The sequence below is a fragment of the Syngnathus scovelli genome, chromosome 6 (assembly GCF_024217435.2).
Source record: "Syngnathus scovelli strain Florida chromosome 6, RoL_Ssco_1.2, whole genome shotgun sequence".
Lineage (NCBI taxonomy): Eukaryota > Metazoa > Chordata > Actinopteri > Syngnathiformes > Syngnathidae > Syngnathus > Syngnathus scovelli.
The window spans coordinates 4,011,145-4,024,989 of NC_090852.1; the positions used below are offsets into that span (position 1 = coordinate 4,011,145).

Here is a 13,845-nt window from a genome sequence, read left to right on the forward strand (position 1 = left end):
TGCCTCCAAAGAAAGCAAGTGGGAGCAGTAAAGCCATCCTAAAACACAAAGACGCTCTTAAAGCAATGCGACAGTGAGCGCCCGGCGCGCTGCGGTTGCACGATCGGACCAAAATAAGGTCTCTGCGCACTGAGGTCCACTTAAAATTTGGAAAGTACATCAGGACTTTAAAAGTATTTTTTAAATTTTAGCGACGGCTCTGTCACAATAATGCGACCAGCGCGGTGCAGTTGCGCGGTCGGCGACGCGCTACTGTTGCGCGTTCGGCGGTGCGCTGCAGTTGCGCGATCGGACAAAATTAAGCTCCCTGCGCACTTAGGTCCACTTAAATTTTGGAAAGTGCATCAGGACTTTAAAAATATTTTCTAACTTTCAGCGATGACTCAGTCACAATAATGCGACCAGCGCGGTGCAGTTACGCGGTGGGCGACGCGCTACGGTTGCGCGTTCAGCGGTGTGCTGCAGTTGCAAATATGTGCAAATGAAAAAATGCTTTAAAAAGGGGGGGGGGGTCTTGAAACGGATTAAAATATTTTCCATTATTTGTAATGGGAAAAATAGATTCGGAATTCCATCGATTCGCATCTCGACCCGTCTTCTGGAACGGATTGTGGTCGGTTTAAGAAAGGTTGGTGACCCCTGCTGTACAAGTACCTACATTTACCTATGTGTGCTTGCGTGCATATGTTTGGTGTGTATTTTTTTGGGGGGTCAGTCCCTTACCTCAAATCTGTCATTTCCTGCTCATTTTGCAGCTCAGGCAGTGTACAACTGCACAAGGGAAAAGCATCAACAACAAGCTCAAGATACCAATCCACAATCAATCATGCTCCGTTCCAGAGTGAACCTCAGCACTATGGTTTTCCTGTTGATCCTGCATGGAGCGGCTGTGGTCCTCTTCTTCAATTGGTACATCAGGCTAAACCCTTGCGACTGCATCCCTTCCAATAGGAAAATCCATGTTGTGCTACTGTCATCATGGCGATCAGGATCATCCTTTGTTGGTCAGGTGTTCAGTCAACATCCGTCTGTGTTCTACCTCATGGAGCCTGCCTGGCATGTTTGGACCAAACTTAGGAACTCTGGTGCACAGACACTACGAATGGCTGTAAGGGATCTCATGCGTAGTGTGTTCCATTGTGATTTCTCCGTGGCTGATGCCTACTTGCCAGACAATCACAACATGTCCTCTTTGTTCATGTGGAGTCACAGTCGAGCATTGTGCTCACCACCGGCTTGTTTTCTCACACCGCGTGGCTATTTCAGCAATCAAACTCAATGCTTGCAAACTTGTGGTGAGGTGGGGCTACAAGGTGTGCAGGAGGCCTGTTTTTCATACAGTCATGTGGTCTTAAAATCAGTGCGAATATTTGAACTGGAATCTCTCTACCCCCTCTTTGAGGATCCTAGCCTTGACCTTCGCATCATTCACCTGGTTCGGGATCCCCGGGCTGTGGTGCGGTCAAGAGAACAGTCTGCAAAAGCTTTTGTTGGTGATAATGCTGTTGTGTTGGAGCAGAAAAGCATGCCTGCAGCTGAGATACAATACCAAGTCATACAGGAGATCTGCCGGAGCCATGTGCGCATTAGTGAAAGGGCCCTACAGAAGCCCCCATCATTTCTAAAAGGCCGGTACAAAATGGTTCGGTATGAAGATGTAGCCCGCAATCCACTTGAGGAAATAAGTGCCATGTATGACTTTGTAGATCTGGACATGACAAATCAGTTAGAGGAATGGATTTATAAGCTGACTCATGGAAAAGGCAAAGGTTCCTTAAAAGAAGCTTTTGAAATCACTTCAAGAAACGCTGCAGATGTTTCCCAGGCATGGCGCACCACGCTGCCACACAATAAGGTCAAGCGCATCCAGGAAGTGTGTAAGAGGGCCATGTCACTGCTTGGCTACACAACCGTTAACAGTGATAAAGAACAGAAGAGACTTGATATTGATTTATTGGTACCACGTGAACCATACCAGTTCAGCTGGTTACCGCAAAAAACAGAGCACTCCAGTAACAATTAAAACAGTGCATAGTAAACGACATTTATCTCGACTGAAGTCTCGACTTGTTCCATGCAGTTTTCATAAGTTGTGTTAATATAAGTCGCGCAACACTGTTTTGACATCTATGGGCAATGCAATAGTTTGTGAAAACTGTGACATGGCCACAGGTTGTCTCGGACAACTGTAAGGACTACTGTCAATTGTTATTTTTCTATGATTTGCAGCAGTATCATAAATACCGATTAACTGCAGTTTTCTACTGTACCGTATTTTCTGCACCATAAAGTTTGGTTAAAAGCCTTTAATTTTCTCAAAAAATCAAGTTGCGTCTTTTAATAAGGTGCGCCTTTTGTGTGGACCGAATTCCAAAATCTGTAAAGCTGTTTTGTGTGGCTTCTCTAATATACAGGCGTAATATGTAGACCCGATGAACCAAACAGAAGACATTACGTTTTCCGTAGATCGAGGCAAAATAAACAGAGGACTGTACGTAACACGTAGAGTACATAACTCCTCCACCTTAGACAAATAAATACTATCATTTGTGTAAAGCTAATAGCATTAGAACCCTCTAAAATTGCATAGACAAAGAGACATGCTTACGACGCACTTACGAGCTTTCTGGAAAGCCAGGATCATTGCAGAAGACCAACGTGACTACGATGATACAATGACGAGAGGGAATCTGGCATGATAAATGGCGAACTTGCCCAATTGTTTAATTTGGACACAGAAGATAAGAATTTTGATGAATTTGCATTTCAATGTTGATTAACAATGTGAGTACAATATAGTACATGATTAAATAGTAGAATCAAGTTCAACGGAACTGACTGCCTTGCTCCTGTGACTTTTCATTTTACCATAAGTCATGGCATGCATGCGACCTATGCTATGTGTGGATAAAGTACAAAAAAGCTCCGAAAATTGAGTCTGCGCCTTTTAACCCGAAGCACCTTATGCTGCGGAAAATACGGTACTTTGTTTCTGTTCCAGCATATCCCTTTAACTGGAGTTACCATAATTTCTGGACAATAAGCCGCACCTGATAATAAGTCGCGCCAGCAAAAATTTGAGGAAAATTTTGTTTTTTTTCCATAAATAAGCCGCACCGTACTAAAAGCTGCATGTGCACGGGAGTTATTTACAAAGAAAGACGATACATAGAAAGCCCTTTTAAAGTTTTAATAACATACTTTAACATTTCTTTCCAAACACTACCTGTGACGCGGCAGTAATACCGCAGCAACATGGAAGTAACACAGCACTAATAGGGCTGGATAAAAAAACATACCGGTAAAAGTCACTGAGACGCGGCAGTAACACAGCAGCAACACGGTAGCACATCACTAACAGGGCTGGTTAAAAGAATACCAATAAAAGTCACTGAGAGCCGTCTTCATCTTCCTCCTGTGCACTGAAACCACTTGATACGTCACCACACACTTTCTCGGTTTCTCTTTCGTTGTCGCTTTTATGCTTCTAACATTTTCCATGATGAGGGTATGTTCATGCTAATTTTCTTCACACATAAAGCTCTAAGTTACATTAAACTAGCGAGCTACACATATAGTTCCAGAGTAGACATGACCAGGAAATGAATAAAGAAAAGGGGGACGCAACAAGATGTCATCAACAATAGCCCAGTGCCCCCTAGTGACCAGAATAAACCTCTACAATGCATGTTAAGAGCCAAATCGATTGCCTTTAACTTAAAAGCGGCCTCAAATGCATTTCTTTTGTCCCCCAAAATGAGGGTTTGTGTATAAAAGCTTCCTTTCTTCAGTAATGTCCGTCTTGATCTCGTTCTGTCTCTTCTATGTGTGAATTATACGGCACTATTTGCCTGGCGGATGGACATGCGATCAACACACCACTCTTCTCCTCAGTGACCGTGTCACATATCTCTCTGCCCAGCAAAGCGGTGCCGCACAACAGTGGTCCACAGCCTTTTTACGAGTGTATAAGTGATCGAGTTATCACAAAAATCATGAAAAATCCATAGATACGCCGCACCGGATGACAAGCCGCAGGGTTCAAAACTTGAGCAAAAAGGAGCGGCTTATAGTCCGGAAATTACGGTACTTTGTTGATGTCTCTCCGAGAAGTATAGTGTTGGAGTGTCCCTCAGATGAAGCCTGTGATTAAAATTAGTTTGACACCAGTGTTTTACATCATACACCTAAATCTTGATTTTACGCGCCACAGTCAGTAGTATTCTGTTAAGATATTGATTTTCACCTTAAGACTTTAATGGAGACATAATAATACTTTACTAGGGTACTTTAGTTCCCTCTTAGAATGTATACCTGTATATCATAAATGGACATTCAGGTTTCTGTGGGCAAGTTTTCATTTATCAAAGTTAGCTAAACTGACAATTTCAAAGTCTGTACAGTATTTTATCAGAATGTTAATGTGAAATAAATGAAGATTTCAAGGAAAATGGCTGTGTAGATTTAAAGTAAATGCTAACTCAGTGTCACTGCAACATCAGAGGTTTTGCAAGTTAATCTTGCATATTTTTACTGATCAATTAAATTAATCAAATGAGTGAGACTGCGGCAAGTATTTGCTATGAGTGCAATATTTATGATTTTATATTATCATTATAAATATTAGTTTTAGTTATTGATATTATTGTTGTCGTTGTCCACTTCATGAGTCTTTACCGTGGTGGAGGGGTTTCCATGTTCCATTGATCTTAGAAGCTGGCAGGTCCTGGGCGATTGACCAGACAAAGCATGGCTCAAAAACCCCTTATGATGATGCTTAATCAAAACCTTGGCAGTCTGAACACCGGCTATAGAAGCTAGTTCTTGGCACATGGAATGTCACGTCTGTGGCTGGGAAGGAGCCCGAACTGGTGTGAAAGGCAGATAGATTCCAACTAGATACTGTCAAACGCACCTCTTTCAATAAGGTGCCCCCGGCTTCCCGGTAACGGGTTTGTCTTAGCCGGGTTCGGAGATTCGTCCGTAATCCAACCACCCGAGTTAAATTAACTCCACCGGAATCAATCTAATTTCTGTACGACGCCAATCCCTCTCAAGTCACCCGAAGCTCGAGCCGAGTAACTCAATTTGAGGCAAGACTTCGAAGTGACCGCATCGTATTGATGGCTCCCCGCTACTGTTTGAAGTTTTTATTATGTTATGGATATTTTTAGATGTCTTTGTTAAGACCTCAGGGATTCGTTTGTATAGCGCACCCTAGCACTAGTTTTGCCGAAGTAAATGTTGATATGGGTCCGTTCTACTTGGTCGCTCAAGCAGCGAGCCGACCAACTTGTTTATCCAAAAGAGAATCGAATTAATAAAGGTGTGACCATAATAGCATTTAAGAAGAAAGTTAATGCACTTTACATTATTAATTCTAACTTCTTATACGTAGATCCAGCACTTAACTGTCGGAATGCTTCAACCCACTCGATCGCTTTAAAAAGATTAATAACTCTCTCAAAACGAATCAAAATGTCCTACTCTAATTAGATTTGCCCTGTAATTAATTTGGAAGGCAAGTTTTTCGATCGTGTCTTATTTAACTTTTGACGCGGCCCGACAAAGTTAGAAACGGGCCTGCGCCCGACGGACAAAAAAAATACTTTTATCCGTCACCAACTCAAATAATCTGATTCAACCACCGTCGTTATTTTATTTAGAGGAAGTAAATTTTCAAACGAATTAACATTTAACGAAATTCACTCGTCCTTTCAATAATTACGAAGGCTATCTAATTCTCTAACATGTACGGAGTGACTTTTTACGCGGCCCGTCAAAAAGGGAAACGGGCCTGCGCCCTCCAAAGAATTAAATTACTTTAAATTCTACACCAAACAATAATCCGAGTTAAACACTTCCGTTAATTCATTCAGACGAAGCAAACTTTCAAACGGATTGAAATTCACTCGTATCTCAAATAACTACGAAGGTTATTTAATTCTCTAAAATTGTCTGATGTTACTTTTATTTATTACGGTCCTATGCTATACCATAATAACCACCCGCTCATTAATCAAATTTGTCAAATCAACCCCAAACAATCGATTGCACATTCCGTACAGATCAGCGCACAACGAAGTAGATGAACATACAAAACACTTTTATTGAAGAAACATGAAATAGAATTACAAATCTCAATTACTCCAGAAACCGAACAACTTCACTCACTGATACCCGTGCTAATAAAATCATTCAATCCCAGAACAATTCGATTGCAAAACACAGTTCATGAAAGAGGGAAAAGGTAGATACCAGTTGGGTGCTATTTTTTGGTGGAAGCAAAGTCGAGTGATCAGTTCGACCTTACTTCTAAAATCCAAATTAGAGAAACAGGTTGGCCTCCAGGGGACCGACGACCCGATGGCTATCCCCCCCCCCTCGCGTAGATACAGAAAAGTCGTTCCCCTCACCTAGTTCCTCATGCAAAGTTGTCCAGTCCAATTCTTTTGAGTAAATCCAAGTTAATCCAAGCAACCGATCCTGCGTCTCACACAAAGATCCCGGGACTTTGGAAAAAATCTTGAAACTCCTTCGGGCTTCTTCACGTATGAGCGCTCTTTGGGGGGAAAAGCCCCGTAGCTGCCCCTGCAGGACTTTTTATAGACTTCTCTGTCCCCCCCCCCTTTCTTTCTTCTATACCACATATGTCAGAGTCAAGGCCCGCGGGCCACATCCGGCCCGCGAGAAGGTTTTTTACGGCCCCTGGGATGATCTTGATTTATTATTAGAACCGGCCCGCAGACCGCAGCAAGCCTGCAGCCCGCAGATCTTTTACACGCACCAATACTACATTTCCCACAATGCAACGGTGACGCACCGAGCAGTACGCTGCCTCATTTCAGTGTTTATTATTAGCAGTCAGCATAACTGTAAAATTAACTTTCAGATACCCGTCAAAAATGGCAAAAAGGAAGGTGGACACTGAGAACTGGGGGTTTCAAACAAGTGGGAGTCGGAGTATATCTTCACGGAGGTAGCTGGAAAACCTGTGTCTTCTGTGTGGAGAAAGTGTGGCGGTACTGAAAGAGTATAATCTGAGACGACATTATGAAACGAAAGACGCGGATTATTTTTTTCTTTGAAGTAAATTTAGCCCACTTTGGCTAAAATAGAAAGTTTAAAAGTTAAAGTTTAATATTTGTTTTCACTGCATGTTACTTCTCCTTGAGGAAAGTGTTTTTGATTAATAGATTTTTGCACTTTATTTTATTGTATTTCAATCCAATTATATTTTAAAAATATTTCAGTTGAGTGGATGAAAGAAAATTGCTATTATTTTTTTCTTTGAAGTAAATTTAGACCACTTTTGCTAAAATATAAAATATAGGTTACTGATGGTGCCTTAAATAATACAGGTTTCTTTCATTTAATGTTCATGTTGTTAGGCTACGGATTTTAGTTATTGATCTGACTCCAAATTGCGATCAACACTTAACACATGAGTTGCTATGTCCCAATCCACACACTGGCGCACCTAACAATTTTGCGAGTTTGTTCTGTCAAAGAGAAGACCAGTAGATCAATCAGACCAAATTTACCAATTGTTTATTCCTGACAAAGCGCACTAATACAGGCCTGGGTCCCGGGTCCCTCACACTAAAACTCGTGCGTTTTTGTGACCACCAAAAGACGACACATTCTTCCGGGTTGCCCAGTTTTGAAGAAACACAATATGAATATTAAAGCATGCAAAACATTGTGTGATGATTGGTTGATGGCCATCTCCTCCCCGTCTAGGTGTTATTACTGAGGTCAGGCGGTTGGGTTTTCCCCGCGAAGCCCGACCACCTGGACGTGATGTTGTTCTCGTTTCTCACCGACCTTGAGGTGTTCTCGTCCGGTACTCCCTGTCTGGGCCTAGTCCACAACACTTCGAAGAAAACAAGTTCATGCAGTTTACCTGCACATTCTTCGCCACTCACCAATCCACACGAGCACTCCGATACTAGATATTATATTAATATGATTATAAGTTTAACACAACCTTAAAAAAAACTGCTGAAAGCACATTTCCCTTTAATGTTATGGGGATTTTTATATAAAGGAAATTTGTCTTTTGTGTCTGTTGAAAATTAAAGATTACTGACAGAGCCATAAGAAAATATTGCTTTATTTATCTGATCATATTGGAATATATTTGTTAGGTTTTCAGTAGGTTCAATTAGGTTCACTAGACTATATGCGTCATTTAAAAAAATTTCAATGAACATTCGATCAGTCCGGCCCTTGGCTTGTAGCAAATTTTTTTATTTGGCCCTCCGTCCATTTGACTTTGACACCCCTGCTTTACACCATCTCTTCTCCCCATGTTACATGACAATACACAGAACACACAGCTTGGGTTCTGGCACCGGTCCTCTCGAAAGGGGTTGGAATCTCTTCCACCCTGGAGTTCCCCACGATGTGCAGAGCAGGTGTGGGCAAACGTATTTACCCGGGCTTGGCACCTGTACATTGGGGTTCAGCCCAGTGGATGAGAGGGTAGCCTCCCTCCGCCTTTGGATTGGAGAGGGGTCCTGAGTGTTTTTTGTGCCGATGCATCAAACAGTCAAGTCAAGTTTATTTATATAGCCCTAAATCACAAGCAGTCTCAAAGGGCTTCACATAGACAAACAAATTGACAATCAAAGCATCCCCTGATCTTAAGCTCCCAAAATGGCAAGGAAAAACTAAAAAAAAACCTACCAGGGGAAAAATGCGAAACCTTGAGAAGGGACCACAGATGGGAGGATCCCCCTTTCAGGATCACCAGGCTGCAATGGATACAGTGAGGGCACATAAAATACATAATATAGAAAATCAATGATAAAGTGGATGTCCAAGTCAAAGCAAAGAGCTGCCGGAGGTGCCCGGGATTTTCCTGGCAGTGTCTTCGAGGAGGGTAATCCACTGCAGTTCCCCCAACTTGATTGGTTCACAAGAATCCAGACAGCCGCTGTCAGCTTGGGTGTCACCTAACCACCTCCCCAGCCGGGGAGGGGTGGGCAGGGGATGGGGAGAGGGAGCGAAAACACAAACTCCAGCCGAATCGGCCATTACAGGTTAATTAAAGGCCATATCACAGAAATTTGTCTTTAAACGTGTCTTAACAGCATCTCAGAGTAACAGCCCTTTTGGTAGTTCTTGGACGTCATGATGGGCCGCAGACGGCTGCCTCGGTGTGTTGCTCTCTGCTACTTTGTCTTATTTTATGTGTTTTCTGTGTCTTCTGCTGTCCATCACTTTTACCAGAGAAGAACAGTTAAACATCGGACAGTCTTCTCCTGTTATTTTCTCTCCAGTTTTCTCTGATCCAGACTGTTTGACGGAGATTTTAGCCGGAGTGGCTAGCAAGCTAGCATGCCGAGGACGGCGGCATGGCAAACGCGCCGGAGCCCTCGTAAAGCTGAGGCAGAGAGGGTTCCGTTCTCCCCTACCATCAATTTATCTGGCGAATGTCCGCTCCCTGGCGAACAAGATGGATGAACTGCTGCTTCTCACTTCAAGGAACACGGACTTCAGCAGATCCGCTGCGCTGTGCTTTGTTGAAACGTGGCTTGACGGACGCAGCCCCCACCACGCCGTTGAGCTAGCTGGGTTTCGGCTAATGCGGGCAGACCGAAAGGGAGGTGGTCTATGTTTCTATATTAATCAACGTTGGTGTACCGATGTCATGGTGTTGAAAGAGTCTTGCAGCCCTCTCCTAGAAACACTTTTAATAAACTGCCGGCCGTTTTATTCCCCACGGGAGTTCTCCTCGATCGTCATGGCGGCTGTTTACATTCCACCACTCGCACGTGTGAGTGAAGCCACGCAGCTGCTGGCTGACCAGGTAACAGACATGGAGAAACTTCTACCAAACTCACTAATCATTGTTCTGTGTGATTTTAACAGGGCGAACCTTGCACAATAACTCCCCCAATACAGACAGCACATAACGTGTCCCACCAGAGGGGCACAGACACTGCACCACTGCTACACCGTAATAAAGGATGTATACCACTCTGTGGCTCGTGCAGCTTTAGGACTCTCGGACCACTGTCTAGTTCATCTGATCTCGGCCTACAGGCAGAAATGAAAAACTTCTAAGCCTGTGGTGAGGACTGTGAGGAAGTGGACAGTGGAGTCAAAGCAGGACCTCCAAGCCTGCTTTGACTGTACCAATTGGGGAGTTTTTGAAGCTGCAACTTCAGACCTGCATGAACTCACTGTCACATCATACATCAGTTTTTGTGAGGATTTGTGTGTGCAGACTAAGACCTTCTGCACGTACAACAACGACAAACCTTGGTTTACACCGAACCTCAGGATGCTGCGCAAAGCCAAGGAGGAGGCCTACAGGAGTGGCGACCGGGACCTGTTCAAGCAGACCAGGAACACAATGAACCGAGAGGTCAGGAAAGCCAAGAGGTGTTACGAGGAGAGCCTGGAGAGACACCTCTCTGCCAATCCTGATCCCTCAACAGTGTGGAAAGGTCTGCATAGCATCACGGGCTTCAAGAAACCAACCCCTGTGGAGAACCCAAGGCTTGCAAACCAGCTAGACAGGTTTTACTGCAGGTTTGAATGGTCCACCCACACAACAGGACCTCCTGCAGCACAATCAACATACTCACCTCCCCCCACAACCGCTCTGTCCACACCTCCATCATCATTATCACCTACTCTCTCTGTTAGATAAATTGTATATATATGTTATCATGCGTTCCCTAATGAGTACTTATTAATAAAGTTATTGCGCAGAATGCTTGCTGTTTCTTCTTGCAGACATCACCCAGTCCACAGCAAGTCAAACGATGCTGTCTGGAGCTTCCTGACCTTCTACACATCTGGGAATCCAAGAAAGTTGTTGATGTCTGCACATGTCATTTTGTCTATGCACTCTTTTCTCATGACTACTTTGTTTCCCATAACATTCACTTTTCGTTTCTCATGGGATCATGTCCGCGACTTCTAGTTTCACATAGAATCTCGTTTCTTCACTCTTGAGACTAGCCCACGCTTCCCCCCCCCACCTATCAGGGGCTAGTCTCACATTGTAGGTAGGGCATTCCTTAATAAAAAGAGAGGAGTGTAAACATGACCTTTAGTGTATTTTGGATTGCTGTAAGTCTGGATGCACTCCTCGCGAGAAAAGATCAACATTCTGTCTCACTGGTTTTGTCTGCTGATCCTTGTGCTGAATCTGAACCTAACAGATTTTTGGGGGCTCGTTCCGGGATCTCAATAGGACTATTTCTGGTTCCGGCCGACTTTTCGACGCAGGACAAGTCCTTGGCCAAGGCATATTGAGAAACCCTTTTCACGGGGCTGACTCGATCAGTTGGCTGGACACCGGAGTGGTTGACGAGATCATCCGAGGAGAAGGCCCAGCAGACTGTGAGTACGAATCTTGATTCTGTTGAAGTAATGAAAGTGCAGTGACAAGAGGTCACTTAAAACCTTGATAATTCTAGACCCTATCAAGTGCAATTAGAAACAGTAAATTCTGCTGGGATGTTGGAGTCCCCTGACTGATGAGTCAGTTAAATTCCATGGGAAAGCGGACCCATCTGTTTTCTAGAGAAGTACAGGTAATTTGGAGCAGTTAAATTCCGCTGAGGTGTCGTGGGCCTCCTAGTTAACCTTCCTAGCTTTCTGCTGCCATCTGTGGTGTTTTCTTAACTCTGGTTTAGCTGGTTTGGCTTCTTGATCCGTGAAAAGATAGGTTTTATATCGGCTTTGGGGAAAAAAAGCAAAAATAGGGTTTTTCTTACACAATAGGAAGGTTAGAGAGTTTAGATTTTGTTAAGTTCCACGGGAGGGCGGACTCCCCTGCTTGCCTGTGGGAAGATAAGAGTGCGCATTGTGTGTGTGTGTGTGTGATTTGACTGAGAGTGATCTCCTTTGAGCTCTCCTTTGTGTAAAATACACGGGACTGTAAACCGTGGCTTTGTGTGGACGAAAGCAGGGATTCTCCGTTTCCTCCACACATCGAACATTTAAACACTGTCCTGTGAATAAAGTCAAAACTGAAATTTAGAAAATAAACCATGGGGACAGCGAATAGCAAACAAAAACCGCTACCCCGACATGAATTAAAATGCAAAGATTGGAAATTGATGGAAGAAGGCGACCCCGAAAATGTAAGATATCTTGATAAATGGATAACTGATTACAAATTTGATGGTCAGCTGAAAACAAATTCGTTGAATAACCTAAAGCAAGCAATTGATGCTAAATGTGGTGTAAAGAACAATAGAGACGGGTATCATCTGATAGTACAATGGGAATTAGAAGCGGAAAAGAGAAAATGTGGGCAGATAAGAGAAAAATTGAGAGATAAGGAAGACGAAGAAAAGATAAAAAAGAACTTGCTGTTGCACAGGCAGGAGGATGATGAGACAGTGTCAGCTCGGACCCGCTTGAGGGCCGAGGCTGACAATGCGATGAATGAGGATGAAAAAAATGATCAAATTGTCAAGGCGGAGATTGCGGCACGCCGAGGCGAACCAACTTTTCCGTCTTTATACCCCAAATTACCAAACACAGATCATCCTCCTGAGTATAGTGCTTCTGCTCGTGGTATGTTGGCGCGGAGCCGTGCTCGTGGTATGTTGACGCGGAGCCGTGCTAAATTGGATCATTCGGCATACCCGATGATTGAAGTGGCAAATCCTCATGATGATGGAGGACCCACAATTTTAGTGTACAGAACATGGACCAGTGCTGATATAAAATCGGCAATTGAGGGTATAGCGTTGCCCACTGAAGGTGTTGATCAATACTGTACTGACGTGAAACAACTCATTGCTTCGTATAATTTGAGAGGCGATGAAGTACAGCAGGTTTTCATGGCATCCTTAACCAAACATTGGGCAAGCGTTAAAGGCACCTGGGATCCTTTTGATTCCCGGGGCCGTCCATTGGAATGTAACGGGGTGCCATTGCAGACAGAAATTGACCGCCTATTGGGCAGGATAAAAATAAAATTCGAACGTAGAGCAAATTACACAGACATTGGCCGAACCAAACAAAAAGCAGATGAGTTGTTTGAAGACTTTAGACACAGGCTCGAAAGAGTGTTCAAAGCCAATAGTGGCTTGGAGCATGGAACTGATGTTTATGACCAACAACTCAAAAATGCTCTGCATGCAAATTCGCATCCAGCAATCCAAACCTGGATCACTAAACATATGATCACTTTCCCGACATCTACCTTGCCACAGTTCATTGATCATGCAATACACGCCGAAAAAGTTGTCAATTCAAAAAGAGCAAAAGATAAGGGGAAAAAAGACACCGTGTTTTTTGTTGAAGGAGGGCAGTCTGAAGTGTTCTATCAAAATAAGACCTTCGAACCACGCCTAGGGGGGCGTGGTCGTAACAAATTCCGTGGCAGAGGTAGCGGGGGGTACAGTCGTGATTCTCCCAATTACGGAACAAATGACCAGCCCGCTTCAGGTCAGTCAAAGCGGTACAATTCTGAACCTATTTGCTGGTCATGTGGGAAGAGAGGCCATATAGCAAGAAACTGCCCAGGTAATTACAAGGGCGGGAGTAGACCTCCCTTATGACTAGACAAAGATCAAAATACAGTTGGAACAACTGTCTTGTCAACAGCTCCCCCTGTTGATGTCGATTTGAACATTCAAGATTTGTTGATGAACAATATTGAGAAGCCAGTAATAACTCTAATGGTAAACGGGACTCCAATAACCTTTTTGTGTGACTCAGGGGCATGTGTGACCACATGTCGTGACATACCTGCAGGTGTGCAACCAAACGGTAAATCCTTTTGGGTGAGAGCAGCAAATGGGCTGGCAACCCCAGTTCCCCAGTCTCGACCAGTTTGGATACGGGACCTGGAAGGGGGAAGTT

At 43.7% G+C, this 13,845-nt stretch overlaps 1 protein-coding gene across 1 annotated transcript in view; it reads left to right on the forward strand.

The window, feature by feature from the left end:
* The window catches only part of chst6 (carbohydrate sulfotransferase 6), a 63,256-nt gene extending 58,805 nt beyond the window's left edge, over positions 1-4,451 (forward strand). Inside the window, exon 2 of the mRNA XM_068650930.1 lies at positions 756-4,451. Within this exon, the coding sequence (XP_068507031.1) occupies positions 827-2,023 (1,197 nt within the window). The 5' untranslated portion in view covers positions 756-826 and the 3' untranslated portion in view covers positions 2,024-4,451. The remainder of the gene's footprint in view (positions 1-755) is intronic.
* Positions 4,452-13,845: the final 9,394 nt, after the last annotated feature.